Consider the following 16,361-nt stretch of genomic DNA (forward strand, 5'->3'; position numbering starts at 1 on the left):
GAATAATTGAAGAACTTAATTGATATGAGTCCAATATAAATGAATTGATGAACTTGATCGGTTGGGACTGATGTTGATGAATTGATTAACTTAATTGATAAGAGTCCCATGTTGGAAGCATCGGATGAGACCGATGGTTGGAGGTATTGTCTGGAACTGATGGTGGCTGTATGAACAAGTCTCAGTGGCAAAAACCAGACTGGTGTGTAAGATGGTATAGGAGACTTGTTTACCAGAACTGGATATAACGGACTAGGACCATTCAGATACAGAATATCTGGGAGCTCAGTACTGAGCTATAACTTCAGCAGATGCGATCAGTAGTGAATGAGGCCCTAGGACCACTCAGATACAGAGTACCTGGAAGCTCAGCACTGAGCTGTAACTTCAGCAAGAAGAGACGTTGTACTAGCAACAGTGGCCAGTCAGGAAATGGAATTTATAGGGGAGGATCCCCAGGGATAGGATGCTGTGATCAGCTGGTCTGGGAGCAGTGCTCTGAGTGGTGGCGGAGAGTCAGGTGACAGAGTCCAACATGGCTGCGTCCATACTGTTGTTCTGGAGGGAACTCTGGCGTGCAGTTAGTATACCATCATGCTGGGAAGATACACTGTGAGCAAGTAACTGTGGAGAGCCATCTCCATGCTTAGTGACAGGACACTGAGCAGACGGGGCAGGAGTAGACCTCAGCACCAGCCAGGAGCGAAGTGCAGCGTGAGCGGACCTCTGTGCTATCCGGGGAGTGATGCAAAGCGCGAGCGGACCTCATTGCTAGCCTGGACAGGCACTGGAGGGATAAAAGGTGGTTTTAAGTGTCCAGAGCGTTACACTTGTACAGATACAGCTTCATTCCTAAAGCGGACACAGAACAACTCCACAATAAATTACTTTACCTGGTCTCCAAAGCAAGGCTAGCAGGAATAGCCCATACAGGACAATAATGTATGGGTAGCAGGTAGGGCCCATACAGGACTACAACACATGGGTAGCAGGTAGGGCCCATACAGGACTACAACACATGGGTAGCAGGTAGGGCCCATACAGGACTACAACACATGGGTAGCAGGTAGGGCCCATACAGGACTACAACACATGGGTAGCAGGTAGGGCCCATACAGGACAACAACACATGGGTAGCAGGTAGGGCCCATACAGGACAACAACACATGGGTAGCAGGTAGGGCCCATACAGGACAACAACACATGGGTAGCAGGTAGGGCCCATACAGGACAACAACACATGGGTAGCAGGTAGGGCCCATACAGGACTACAACACATGGGCAGCAGGTAGGGCCCATACAGGACTACAACACATGGGCAGCAGGTACGCCCCATACAGGACTACAATACATGGGCAGCAGGTACGGCCCATACAGGACTACAACACATGGGTAGCAGGTACGGCCCATACAGGACTACAACACATGGGTAGCGTGTTTCAGGACAGATAGCGACGCTCCCATAACACCTCCCAGTCACCACCCAGGAATGCCCATCACTTTGCCCCCCCCCCATATCGAATACCATCTGTCCCGATCGCATGCACATATAATTGCTCATCTACCTTGCATGGGCCTCTGAATCGGCCCATAATCTATCCATCCGCGGCATGGGAAGTCACAATAAGGACCCTAAACTGCTTCACACCATACGATATATCGTGGATCTGGAGATCCACGATGGATCACAACGACCATCGTATACTGATTACCCTAAATTCCATCCAATTCATTGTTTGATAATACAGATGGTTACATCTTCCCACCTGATGCGCTGAACAATGCGACGGACGACGCGGTGTAGGTACATTAAGCATGTAACCATATATCGAAATGTCATTCGGCGGATCACGCACTGTGTACAGCGATGCAATATCTCGCTACATCACATCGCTGAGGTGTGTACCCACATTAAGGGTCTCAATCTGCACATGTGCAGGGAAATATAGAGAGGTTTGGTTACATGGCACATATACCCTAGCCGGAGAGTGACCGCGCCACCTGGACTACACCTAGGGAGTACAATTACTAACCTTCCGGATTACAAAACCGGATCAGGTTCTCACTATCAGAAGGTGATAGTGTGGTGAGAGGGGTGGTCTCTCACCTGAATTGCCCACATTCTGGTGGGATCAGCTCCCTACAGGTGAGGCTGGAGTGAAGCCTGTGCATTCTGTATTAGCAGTGGAGGAGTGGCACTCCAGGTTTTCATGGTTGCACAGGCCCAGCTGCAACTCATCACTGAGCAGCAGAGGAAGAGTTTAAAACTCTCACAAACCCACAGCCCTGGGCACTGATGCTGACTAGCGGCCAGTTAGTAGGAGAGTGTGTTGTAGTGCCAGGGACCAAGGGCTATGCTGGCTGACTGCTATGCACGAGGAGTGCTGGGACCTTTTATGTTCATTTGTTGATGTTATTCTCATGTATGCTGAAGTGCAGTGTCTGCTGCCAATAAAAGACACCGCTTTACTGAGTACCTGCCTGTCTGGAGTCCTCATTTCTACACCCTGTGTTACATCAGGTAGAATCTGGGTGCTATGGGCAATGCCTCCTCTTTTGCAAAAGCGCAGTATCCCACTAAGGGTTTGAAGTAAGGAGCTGATTCAGACCCGCTCACTAGGACGCGTTCACCTCGTAGCTGGCCGACTGTCACTTTCTGCACATGCGTCGCAATGCGCGTGCGCGAACCACTGCAAAAGATCGGGAAGCATTTGCTCGCCCAGCATAGACAGCCCAGCTGAATGAGTGACAGGAGAGGGCGTTTGTGGGTGGTGACAGGGGCAGGCCACTAGAAACGGGGAAGTGGAGGTGCGAACGCAGGCGTGTCTGGGTGTCTCAACGCCGTTTCAGAGGCGTGCATAATTAACAGGCAGCGTCATAGGACACGTCACCTGGTAGAATTTCACACTGAAGTGATCGCAGTACTTGCGGCAGGGTATAGTCTCCCTCAAGCACTGCGATCGCATCAGTCTGACTCATTATAGCAATGCTGACAATGCCGCCGCGGGCACCCGTTCCGTCAGTGATGCAGTGCACCCTGCATCACAGAAGAGCAGCCACCAGCTAAATGTATTTGTCTGGGCCCCTGGAATCTCGGGGACCGGTGCGGCTGTGCCCATAGCCCCCCCCCCTGTCGCCGGGCCTGGGTGGGCGTCTGCTAACACAAAGTGATCGCACACCAAGATATAGTGGGCGTGCTAATGCCTTGCAATGCGATTGCCTGCCTTACTGGGCGTGCGCAGAATTTGCATACGCTGGGTGTGAGCGAACGCATCTAGCGAACGGGTCTGAATGAGCTCCGAAGGATAAAACTCGATGTGCAGGACAAAACTCGATGCGCAGGACAAAAAAACTCATTGATACATGAGGTCCTAAGTACAGGAAGCCTTGTGCGACCCATCTCTGTATTCCTCTGCCAGGACGCTGCTGGGGTATCAGCTAACAACTCCTCAGCCCCCCATACCATTGGGCCGCCAGGGACATCATCTCGGGGCTGGAACATTATAAGGGACTGTAATGTACTGAACCTAAGTGGACGTCTCAGACTTTTCTCCTACTGAACAAACACCACAGAGATCTCAAACATTCATTATTCAGTATAGACTAAACCTCAGCCCTTACCGCATCACTGCTCAGAAGTACGCACTGTTTTCTTGGGTTGGGTACAGGATCCTGGCGGTCTGGATGTCAGCGGTCAGAATACAGACAGGATAAGGTCCCCCCCCCTGCCCACAACCTCTCCCTAATCCTAACGGTCCCCCCCAGCCTAATACGAATCGTCAGGATGTCAGCGGTCGGGATTCTGGAGCCGGTATTCTGCCTGTCGTCATACCGACTGCCGGACTCTCCACTACATTCTGTTTTGTTTATCTCTGTCATTTATTATTGTATCACATAAAAAGCAGCATTTCACATCCTAGATGAGCCCAGGGTATACACGTGGGTAAAATATCCACTGTGGCACTGCGGGGCTAGGAGAGGCGCCGGCTGTACGGCGGGGCTAGGAGAGGCGCCGGCTGTACGGCGGGGCTAGGAGAGGCGCCGGCTGTACGGCGGGGCGCCGGCTGTACGGCGGAGCTAGGAGAGGCGCCGGCTGTACGGCGGGGCTAGGAGAGGCGCCGGCTGTACGGCGGGGCTAGGAGAGGCGCCGGCTGTACGGCGGGGCTAGGAGAGGCGCCGGCTGTACGGCGGGGCTAGGAGAGGCGCCGGCTGTACGGCGGGGCTAGGAGAGGCGCCGGCTGTACGGCGGGGCTAGGAGAGGCGCCGGCTGTACGGCGGGGCTAGGAGAGGCGCCGGCTGTACAACATCGACCCGCTTACGTGAGGAAGCGGATTTTCCCCCCTTTGATATTGTGTGTAAGAATGATATAAAAAGAGGGACTGTGAGCCCTGTATGTGTACATCTTCTGTATCTCCTTTGTGGAGAAGAACTGCTGTAAGATCTCTGTATGCTGTAACCCCGTAAAGCTGAGGGAGGGTCTTTTTCAAGACTGTGAGCAATAAACACTTTTGCCTATATGACTGCATCTGCATCCTGCGACCAACAGAATTGCGCAAAACGCTATTCCGTTCTCCGGCTGTTCTAGATTGAGCCAAGCGTCTCCAAAGTTCAAGTCCTCTGCCAGCTACCGTGCAGAGCCTGGTCCATTGCGAGGGATCAGGAGGATTCAGCCGACACCAATCAGGAGGTGCAGCCGCAGCTCGTTGACGCAGAAGCGGTTCCTGGTGCCGGAGGTAGGAGCCTGGGTATATGTAATAAGCAGTTCCAAACGCAGATGGTAGAGTTTGGTGGTGGCAACAAAATGATAGACGCCCATGGCGCAATGGGCGGAGGGAATCCCTGAAACGCCAAGATCTAGTGGGGATCAAACCAAACCTGTGATCAGGCATCGAATTGAGGTCATCCGGTCACACATTATATGACGTATGTATGGCTACAGGCAAATAGAAGGGTCTCAGGGATAAACCGGAAGCCAGACCATTTTCTCACAATTACAATCCTACATTCATTTTATTTGAGAGCCCAATTGGTGAAATCCCCGGATAACACAATGCTAATAATGACATATATACAGTGTGCGCACAAGCAGAGCAGCGTCAGCTATCAGATGGACAATCGCTCAGCGATTTCGCCGCGCGTCAGACCACCACCAGGTGATTACGGCACACCACAACCCAAGACAAAGGGCACCAACCTTAGACTTGGTCATCTCGTTGGACGCCAGCACAATGACCATCTTTGCGGTCTCCTTGCTCAGTGTTGTCAGGTTGTTCTTTACCACAGTCTCCATGGCCCTCAGGATGATTGTGCGATGAACGTGCGATAGCTGGGGAGAGGAGACAATGGCGGTAACATCACAGGAAACGTACGCAGCCATATACTGCTCTGAGCTACCGTAACCTCACAAGGTCACTGAACATTTCACCTATTGCCCAGTCAGTGAACCTGAAGTTCCCCGGCTGCTGTACCTCTCACACAGACATGATAAAGACATACAAAGCCCAAGGTACAAAGTGACCGCTCGTCCGGATCTTAGCACAGACCTGTCCCTGCTCAGGATGGACACAATCTACCCCCCATCAGACCTACAGCGGAGACTCTGTGATCTCATGAATGAGGCGTGTTCTGGTGATTATACCTGTAGGTTATACTACCTGGGATATCTGCCGTTGCCCAGGATGAAGACTGGACCCTGAAGTACACCTGTATTTATTTACATTGTCCTCACCTATAACCTGGATAACTATGTACATTAGGAGTAAGTGACAGTACAGGCAGCGTAGTCTCATACAGTGTATAATGGGGAATATCAGGAGCAGTGATTACATTGTCCTCACCTATAACCTGGATAACTATGTACATTAGGAGTAAGTGACAGTACAGGCAGCGTAGTCTCATACAGTGTATAATGGGGAATATCAGGAGCAGTGATTACATTGTCCTCACCTATAACCTGGATAACTATGTACATTAGGAGTAAGTGACAGTACAGGCAGCGTAGTCTCATACAGTGTATAATGGGGAATATCAGGAGCAGTGATTACATTGTCCTCACCTATAACCTGGATAACTATGTACATTAGGAGTAAGTGACAGTACAGGCAGCGTAGTCTCATACAGTGTATAATGGGGAATATCAGGAGCAGTGATTACATTGTCCTCACCTATAACCTGGATAACTATGTACATTAGGAGTAAGTGACAGTACAGGCAGCGTAGTCTCATACAGTGTATAATGGGGAATATCAGGAGCAGACTGATTACATTGTCCTCACCTATAACCTGGATAACTATGTACATTAGGAGTAAGTGACAGTACAGGCAGCGTAGTCTCATACAGTGTATAATGGGGAATATCAGGAGCAGAGTGATTACATTGTCCTCACCTATAACCTGGATAACTATGTACATTAGGAGTAAGTGACAGTACAGGCAGCGTAGTCTCATACAGTGTATAATGGGGAATATCAGGAGCAGTGATTACATTGTCCTCACCTATAACCTGGATAACTATGTACATTAGGAGTAAGTGACAGTACAGGCAGCGTAGTCTCATACAGTGTATAATGGGGAATATCAGGAGCAGACTGATTACATTGTCCTCACCTATAACCTGGATAACTATGTACATTAGGAGTAAGTGACAGTACAGGCAGCGTAGTCTCATACAGTGTATAATGGGGAATATCAGGAGCAGACTGATTACATTGTCCTCACCTATAACCTGGATAACTATGTACATTAGGAGTAAGTGACAATACAGGCAGCGTAGTCTCATACAGTGTATAATGGGGAATATCAGGAGCAGACTGATTACATTGTCCTCACCTATAACCTGGATAACTATGTACATTAGGAGTAAGTGACAGTACAGGCAGCGTAGTCTCATACAGTGTATAATGGGGAATATCAGGAGCAGACTGATTACATTGTCCTCACCTATAACCTGGATAACTATGTACATTAGGAGTAAGTGACAGTGCAGGCAGCGTAGTCTCATACAGTGTATAATGGGGAATATCAGGAGCAGAGTGATTACATTGTCCTCACCTATAACCTGGATAACTATGTACATTAGGAGTAAGTGACAGTACAGGCAGCGTAGTCTCATACAGTGTATAATGGGGAATATCAGGAGCAGACTGATTACATTGTCCTCACCTATAACCTGGATAACTATGTACATTAGGAGTAAGTGACAGTACAGGCAGCGTAGTCTCATACAGTGTATAATGGGGAATATCAGGAGCAGACTGATTACATTGTCCTCACCTATAACCTGGATAACTATGTACATTAGGAGTAAGTGACAGTACAGGCAGCGTAGTCTCATACAGTGTATAATGGGGAATAGCAGGAGCAGACTGATTACATTGTCCTCACCTATAACCTGGGTAACTATGTACATTAGGAGTAAGTGACAGTGCAGGCAGCGTAGTCTCATACAGTGTATAATGGGGAATATCAGGAGCAGAGTGATTACATTGTCCTCACCTATAACCTGGATAACTATGTACATTAGGAGTAAGTGACAGTGCAGGCAGCGTAGTCTCATACAGTGTATAATGGGGAATATCAGGAGCAGACTGATTACATTGTCCTCACCTATAACCTGGATAACTATGTACATTAGGAGTAAGTGACAGTACAGGCAGCGTAGTCTCATACAGTGTATAATGGGGAATATCAGGAGCAGACTGATTACATTGTCCTCACCTATAACCTGGATAACTATGTACATTAGGAGTAAGTGACAGTACAGGCAGCGTAGTCTCATACAGTGTATAATGGGGAATATCAGGAGCAGTGATTACATTGTCCTCACCTATAACCTCGATAACTATGTACATTAGGAGTAAGTGACAGTACAGGCAGCGTAGTCTCATACAGTGTATAATGGGGAATATCAGGAGCAGTGATTACATTGTCCTCACCTATAACCTGGATAACTATGTACATTAGGAGTAAGTGACAGTACAGGCAGCGTAGTCTCATACAGTGTATAATGGGGAATATCAGGAGCAGACTGATTACATTGTCCTCACCTATAACCTGGATAACTATGTACATTAGGAGTTAGTGACAGTACAGGCAGCGTAGTCTCATACAGTGTATAATGGGAATATCAGGAGCAGACTGATTACATTGTCCTCACCTATAACCTGGATAACTATGTACATTAGGAGTAAGTGACAGTACAGGCAGCGTAGTCTCATACAGTGTATAATGGGGAATATCAGGAGCAGTGATTACATTGTCCTCACCTATAACCTGGATAACTATGTACATTAGGAGTAAGTGACAGTACAGGCAGCGTAGTCTCATACAGTGTATAATGGGGAATATCAGGAGCAGTGATTACATTGTCCTCACCTATAACCTGGATAACTATGTACATTAGGAGTAAGTGACAGTACAGGCAGCGTAGTCTCATACAGTGTATAATGGGGAATATCAGGAGCAGAGTGATTACATTGTCCTCACCTATAACCTGGATAACTATGTACATTAGGAGTAAGTGACAGTACAGGCAGCGTAGTCTCATACAGTGTATAATGGGGAATATCAGGAGCAGACTGATTACATTGTCCTCACCTATAACCTGGATAACTATGTACATTAGGAGTAAGTGACAGTGCAGGCAGCGTAGTCTCATACAGTGTATAATGGGGAATATCAGGAGCAGACTGATTACATTGTCCTCACCTATAACCTGGATAACTATGTACATTAGGAGTAAGTGACAGTGCAGGCAGCGTAGTCTCATACAGTGTATAATGGGGAATATCAGGAGCAGTGATTACATTGTCCTCACCTATAACCTGGATAACTATGTACATTAGGAGTTAGTGACAGTACAGGCAGCGTAGTCTCATACAGTGTATAATGGGGAATATCAGGAGCAGTGATTACATTGTCCTCACCTATAACCTGGATAACTATGTACATTAGGAGTAAGTGACAGTACAGGCAGCGTAGTCTCATACAGTGTATAATGGGGAATATCAGGAGCAGAGTGATTACATTGTCCTCACCTATAACCTGGATAACTATGTACATTAGGAGTAAGTGACAGTACAGGCAGCGTAGTCTCATACAGTGTATAATGGGGAATATCAGGAGCAGACTGATTACATTGTCCTCACCTATAACCTGGATAACTATGTACATTAGGAGTAAGTGACAGTACAGGCAGCGTAGTCTCATACAGTGTATAATGGGGAATATCAGGAGCAGACTGATTACATTGTCCTCACCTATAACCTGGATAACTATGTACATTAGGAGTAAGTGACAGTACAGGCAGCGTAGTCTCATACAGTGTATAATGGGAATATCAGGAGCAGACTGATTACATTGTCCTCACCTATAACCTGGATAACTATGTACATTAGGAGTAAGTGACAGTACAGGCAGCGTAGTCTCATACAGTGTATAATGGGGAATATCAGGAGCAGTGATTACATTGTCCTCACCTATAACCTGGATAACTATGTACATTAGGAGTAAGTGACAGTACAGGCAGCGTAGTCTCATACAGTGTATAATGGGGAATATCAGGAGCAGTGATTACATTGTCCTCACCTATAACCTGGATAACTATGTACATTAGGAGTAAGTGACAGTACAGGCAGCGTAGTCTCATACAGTGTATAATGGGGAATATCAGGAGCAGTGATTACATTGTCCTCACCTATAACCTGGATAACTATGTACATTAGGAGTAAGTGACAGTACAGGCAGCGTAGTCTCATACAGTGTATAATGGGGAATATCAGGAGCAGAGTGATTACATTGTCCTCACCTATAACCTGGATAACTATGTACATTAGGAGTAAGTGACAGTACAGGCAGCGTAGTCTCATACAGTGTATAATGGGGAATATCAGGAGCAGACTGATTACATTGTCCTCACCTATAACCTGGATAACTATGTACATTAGGAGTAAGTGACAGTGCAGGCAGCGTAGTCTCATACAGTGTATAATGGGGAATATCAGGAGCAGACTGATTACATTGTCCTCACCTATAACCTGGATAACTATGTACATTAGGAGTTAGTGACAGTACAGGCAGCGTAGTCTCATACAGTGTATAATGGGGAATATCAGGAGCAGTGATTACATTGTCCTCACCTATAACCTGGATAACTATGTACATTAGGAGTAAGTGACAGTACAGGCAGCGTAGTCTCATACAGTGTATAATGGGGAATATCAGGAGCAGTGATTACATTGTCCTCACCTATAACCTGGATAACTATGTACATTAGGAGTAAGTGACAGTACAGGCAGCGTAGTCTCATACAGTGTATAATGGGGAATATCAGGAGCAGACTGATTACATTGTACTCACCTATAACCTGGATAACTATGTACATTAGGAGTAAGTGACAGTACAGGCAGCGTAGTCTCATACAGTGTATAATGGGGAATATCAGGAGCAGACTGATTACATTGTCCTCACCTATAACCTGGATAACTATGTACATTAGGAGTAAGTGACAGTACAGGCAGCGTAGTCTCATACAGTGTATAATGGGGAATATTAGGAGCAGACTGATTACATTGTCCTCACCTATAACCTGAATAACTATGTACATTAGGAGTAAGTGACAGTACAGGCAGCGTAGTCTCATACAGTGTATAATGGGGAATATCAGGAGCAGTGATTACATTGTCCTCACCTATAACCTGGATAACTATGTACATTAGGAGTAAGTGACAGTGCAGGCAGCGTAGTCTCATACAGTGTTATATGGGGAATATCAGGAGCAGAATACAGTTTAGCTTCCCAAATCACTGCAGGACAGAGGGGGGTGATTCAGCTGCGGACGGAAATGCTTTCGCAGCTGATAACATGTTAGCAACTGAGATAGCTATAATAATGGAGCAGAAGGCGCCATGCCTCCCGCATTTATTACTGATCCAAGCTGCATCCAAACTGAGTTTTGGGAAACGAATGACGTCGCCACGCCCGCCCCATCCAGAAATAGCAGCAGACTGTCAATCACTGACAGTTTGCTGCCGGTCTGCGTGTTGGATTGGAGACCCATAATGCGCAGTACGGGCAGGCACATGCGCAAATTCCCGATAATCAGGTGTCCGCAGCTGAATCACCCCCTGAAATCAATTTGTAGACCAACATTGAAGCCCATGTCTAGCAGGGCTGGCATCAGGGAGAGAATGCTGGGACTGGAGTCCAGTTTCTAGATAGAAGCGGGCTCATCAGCAATGGCTGCGATCAATCTTCTCTGCTTTTTGTAATCTCCGTATGCTAAGCTTTGCCAGCATCAAAGATTGTGGACTGATTATGAGACAGACACTTTCTCACTTATAATATAGATGTAATGGCTCATACTGGTAAATGGCTATATATGCATCGGATAGATTCTACCGCAGCTGTGTGATCACTAAGTAACAACAAGCGGAGAGAAGCAGTCTGCCAGCCACCATTACTACAAGTCACGTTACACAGCGACATACGTGAAGGTCCTTACCTTGTCGTGCTGGCGCAGGTAGGAGTCACATGACTCCAGGATCGCCGCGGGGGCGGTCTCTCCCATGAAACACAGCGAGTTGTAAATCTGCTCCTGCACTTCGTGATCTTTGTCCGTGGAGGCATCCATGAGGGTGACCGCCAGTCCTGGCCAAAGGGCAAAGGGATATAAAGCACGAGATGAATTCAGCCGAACATCCTCATCTCCTGATGGTGCAGAGCGCGGCACAGAGCAAGGACGCAGGGACAGAGCAAGGACGCAGAGCGCGGCACAGAGCAAGGACGCAGGGACAGAGCAAGGACGCAGAGCGCGGCACAGAGCAAGGACGCAGGGACAGAGCAAGGACGCAGAGCGCGGCACAGAGCAAGGACGCAGGGACAGAGCAAGGACGCAGAGCGCGGCACAGACACTTGTCAGCATGTAAATGAGTTGTACGTGCCATCTGTACGGTATACGGTATAAATGAGTTGTACGTGCCATCTGTACGGTATACGGTGTAAATGAGTTGTACGTGCCATCTGTACGGTATACGGTGTAAATGAGTTGTACGTGCCATCTGTACGGTATACGGTGTAAATGAGTTGTACGTGCCATCTGTACGGTATACGGTGTAAATGAGTTGTACGTCCTATCTGTATGGTATATGGTGTTACAGGTTAGATATAAAGAAACCTATAGTCACCGGCTTCCCCCATCCCCCTCCTCTATACTGACCAGGACACGTCCCACATTCTTGTTGAGCGAAAATTACAAAATGTGATCGTGCTGCGTCACACAACCTCGCGCAAATTTACCCTGCCGCGACAAAAGTACAAACTCTAAGCCCTTAGTTCCCTTCAGTCCTGTTCCCGCGGCTGCCATGCAAGAAAGACGCTGAAGTGTGAAAGCCCGAAACTTGTTATCCGTGGCGCAGCGTCCAAGTTGTGCTAGGCATGTCACGCCATCTGTCCTGAAACCGCTAGGTGAATGAGGATGTATCTGTAGGCCCGTGTCCCCCCATAGATGTAGGAGAAATAGGGGTCTGTGAGCAGATGAATAATAACCACTAAGCATCATGAAACCACAAAACCAAAACGGTGAGCAAAGCGCAGGCTGGCGGCCGGTACTCACGCTTTATGCTGGGGCCGGCCATCTTCTGCAGAGTCTTCTACTGAGCGAGGTCCACCTAGGAGCAGGCTCCTGAGCACTGGAGATGTCCTGGCTGTGAGATCTGCCTGAGATTAGTGCTCGGTGTGTGGGAATGCCATGGGCCGTCACATCACCTGGTGCTGCCTCTAGGAGGAACACAGGATGCTCTATCCTCTAATGGGCACAGAATAGGAGACACTGTACCATACAGATTACCTTCAGGGGACGTAACAAGGGTCCTGATTACAATCCCCGATGATTAGGAGGTATGGGAGCACTGCTGGGGGTGACTGAGCTCACTGACACGACACAGAACTAGCTCTGCATGCTCAGGGGTGAAATATCCACAATGGTTTCTCTGGAGACGTCTGGGGAAATGTTACTCCCTGTAATGTAGAGAAATGAGCATGAAAACTGCAGCACAGACCTCTTACACACAACGTATTCACCTCGCACCCTGCTGGCCAACTCCATGACACCTCCCACCTCCTCTGCTCACTGCTACCTCCTCTGCTCACTGACACCTCCCACCTCCTCTGCTCACTGACACCTCCCACCACCTCTGCTCACTGACAACTCTCTGCTCACTGCTACCTCCTCTGCTCACTGACACCTCCCACCTCCTCTGCTCACTACCTCCCACCTCCTCTGCTCACTGACACCTCCCACCTCCTCTGCTCACTGACACCTCCCACCTCCTCTGCTCACTGACACCTCCCACCTCCTCTGCTCACTGACACCTCCCACCTCCTCTGCTCACTGACACCTCCCACCTCCTCTGCTCACTGACACCTCCCACCTCCACCTACCCCGACTTCTGTCACCTCCACCCTCTTCTCCTGCTCTCTCCCAATACCTCCAGCCACACACTTCTCATGCCCAACAACCCCACCTGCTACCTCCTACCTCTCATGTTGTAGTGACTATGCCCCGGTCACCACCACCCTTGTGACTACTCTCACATCCTCATACAGCGCAGCGCAGCATTCATCCTGACACGTAAATAAGACGCAGATGACAGAACATGGTGACCCAGAGGGAGAGATCTCAGTACAGAGAGAGGAGACATTGATCACTGCACCTATAAGCAGCAGAGGAAAGACAAGTTATGTCTGTAGCATATTCTCTCCTGGCACAGGGCCCAGCCGACGCACCCGCGAGGGCACGGGGCCCGGCCGACGCACCCGCGAGGGCCCGGCCGATGCACCTGCTTATTGGTGATAACTGTGTCGAATTCTGCGTAGTGGGTGCTCAGACCATTAGTTACCCGCCCTCATTTATAGCCAGATTTTTGTTACCCACCCCCCTCTCATTTCCAGACACTGACGTTCAGCTCCGCACCAGCGCCCCTCAGAGTCTCATTGTACTTTAATGAGCACAGATGACATAAAAGGAGAATATACCGCAGACAGACAGGGAGCCCAGGACATTATATACATTACACCCTACACTACAGAGACACAACGTATAGCGTTATTCTGATAAAGTGTCGCCTTCGCCATGCTCTGACGTTCCTCAATCTCCGTCCCATTACTTCCTACATCAAACCAACTTAATGTAGAGATTATTAGTAGCTCTGGAAGGGGCTCATCTCCCTGTACATACAGGTTCTCATAAATCCTAATACCCTTACATAGATCAGGGGGAAAGCGCGCGGCCATATATGAACACAAAGACGTCCGCAGTACAGGAGGAAGGTTATTCCCATCGTGCAGCTTCAGTTCCTCGGGGCCGTACAGTGCAAGATGTCCTTACTACCAGAGGAGCGACACAGGGGGAGTAATAGGGTTCACAGCGATTTGCAGAGCAGTGTAGAAACAATATCTTTATTCGGAGGGGCAGTTAGGGTTAGGCACTAGGAGGGAGGGTTAGGCACCAATGGGAGGGACGGTTAGGGTTAGGCACCAAGGGGAGGGACAATTAGGGTTAGGCACCAAGGGGAGGGACAATTAGGGTTAGGCACCAATGGGAGGGACGGTTAGAGTTAGGCACCAATGGGAGGGACGGTTAGGGTTAGGCACCAATGCGAGGGACGGTTAGGGTTAGGCACGAGGAGGGAGGGTTAGGGTTAGGCACGAGGAGGGAGGGTTAGGCACGAGGAGGGAGGGTTAGGCACGAGGAGGGAGGGTTAGGCACGAGGAGGGAGGGTTAGGCACGAGGAGGGAGGGTTAGGCACGAGGAGGGAGGGTTAGGGTTAGGCACGAGGAGGGAGGGTTAGGCACCAATGGGAGGGACGGTTAGGGTTAGGCACCAATGGGAGGGACGGTTAGGGTTAGGCACCAATGGGAGGGACGGTTAGGGTTAGGCACCAATGGGAGGGACGGTTAGGGTTAGGCACCAATGGGAGGGACGGTTAGGGTTAGGCACCAATGGGAGGGACGGTTAGGGTTAGGCACCAATGGGAGGGACGGTTAGGGTTAGGCACCAATGGGAGGGACGGTTAGGGTTAGGCACCAATGGGAGGGACGGTTAGGGGTAGGCACCAATGGGAGGGACGGTTAGGGTTAGGCACCAATGGGAGGGACAGGTAGGGTTAGGCACCAATGGGAGGGACGGTTAGGGTTAGGCACCAATGGGAGGGACAGGTAGGGTTAGGCACCAATGGGAGGGACAGGTAGGGTTAGGCACCAATGGGAGGGACAGGTAGGGTTAGGCACCAATGGGAGGGACAGGTAGGGTTAGGCATGAGGAGGTAGGGTTAGGGTTAGGCACGAGGAGGGAGGGTTAGGCACGAGGAGGGAGGGTTAGGGTTAGCCACCAAGGGGAGGGACGGTTAGGGTTAGGCACTAGGAGGAATACCGTTATGGTTAGGGTGAAGATTGGGGTTAGAAAAAAAAACAAAAAAACTGTGTGTCAAACATACCCATGTCGACATTTTGACTGTCAAACTATACACGGTCGACATTTTTATTGTCGATCTAATGAACCACACCCGTATACTAACATGCAGGGGCTCAAGTTTCCACTCTGCTGACGTACATTCAGAACTGGCAGACTGCAGGTCTCATCCCCCACTTTCAGTGCACATGTAATACAGACAGTCCCGGTGCCCCCTCACTCTCAGGACACATGTAATACAGACAGTCCCAGTGTCCCCTCACTCTCAGGACACATGTAATACAGACAGTCCCAGTGTCCCCTCACTCTCAGGACACATGTAATACAGACAGTCCCAGTGTCCCCTCACTCTCAGTGCACATGTAATACAGACAGTCCCGGTGTCCCCTCACTCTCAGTGCACATGTAATACAGACAGTCCCGGTGTCCCCTCACTCTCAGGACACATGGAATAAAGACAGTCCCGGTGTCCCATCATTCTCAGGACACATGTAATGCTGACAGTCCCAGTGTCCCTTCACTCTCAGGACACATGTAATGCTGACAGTCCCAGTGTCCCTTCACTCTCAGGACACATGTAATACAGCCAGTCCCAGTGTCCCCTCACTCTGAGGACACATGTAATACAGACAGTCCCGGTGTCCCCTCTCTCTCAGGACACATGTAATACAGACAGTCCCTGTGTCCCCTCACTCTCAGGACACATGTAATACAGACAGTCCCAGTGTCCCCTCACTCTCAGGACACATGTAATACAGACAGTCCCAGTGTCCCCTCACTCTCGGGACACATGTAATACAGACAGTCCAAGTGTCCCCTCACTCTCAGGACACATGTAATACAGCCAGTCCCAGTGTCCCCTCACTCTCAGGACACATGTAATACAGCCAGTCCC

At 49.1% G+C, this 16,361-nt stretch overlaps 1 protein-coding gene across 4 annotated transcripts in view; it reads right to left on the bottom strand.

Annotated features, from left to right (window-relative positions):
* The window catches only part of MROH1 (maestro heat like repeat family member 1), a 402,469-nt gene extending 386,271 nt beyond the window's left edge, over nucleotides 1-16,198 (bottom strand). For 2 of the 4 annotated variants that reach the window (XM_088448596.1, XM_088448597.1), the window contains exons 1-3: nucleotides 12,611-13,014; nucleotides 11,501-11,646; nucleotides 5,195-5,326 (exon numbers count right to left, since the gene is read on the bottom strand). In XM_088448596.1, the coding sequence (XP_088304722.1) occupies nucleotides 5,195-5,326; nucleotides 11,501-11,646; nucleotides 12,611-12,632 (300 nt within the window). In that variant the 5' untranslated portion in view covers nucleotides 12,633-13,014. Of the gene's footprint in view, nucleotides 1-5,194; nucleotides 5,327-11,500; nucleotides 11,647-12,610; nucleotides 13,222-14,261 lie in introns of those variants that run through there. The other 2 variants (XM_088448594.1, XM_088448595.1) reach the window with 2 other exon arrangements.
* Nucleotides 16,199-16,361: the final 163 nt, after the last annotated feature.

This window comes from Taudactylus pleione, unplaced genomic scaffold, assembly GCF_031769625.1.
Source record: "Taudactylus pleione unplaced genomic scaffold, aTauple2 ptg000460l, whole genome shotgun sequence".
NCBI lineage: Eukaryota > Metazoa > Chordata > Amphibia > Anura > Myobatrachidae > Taudactylus > Taudactylus pleione.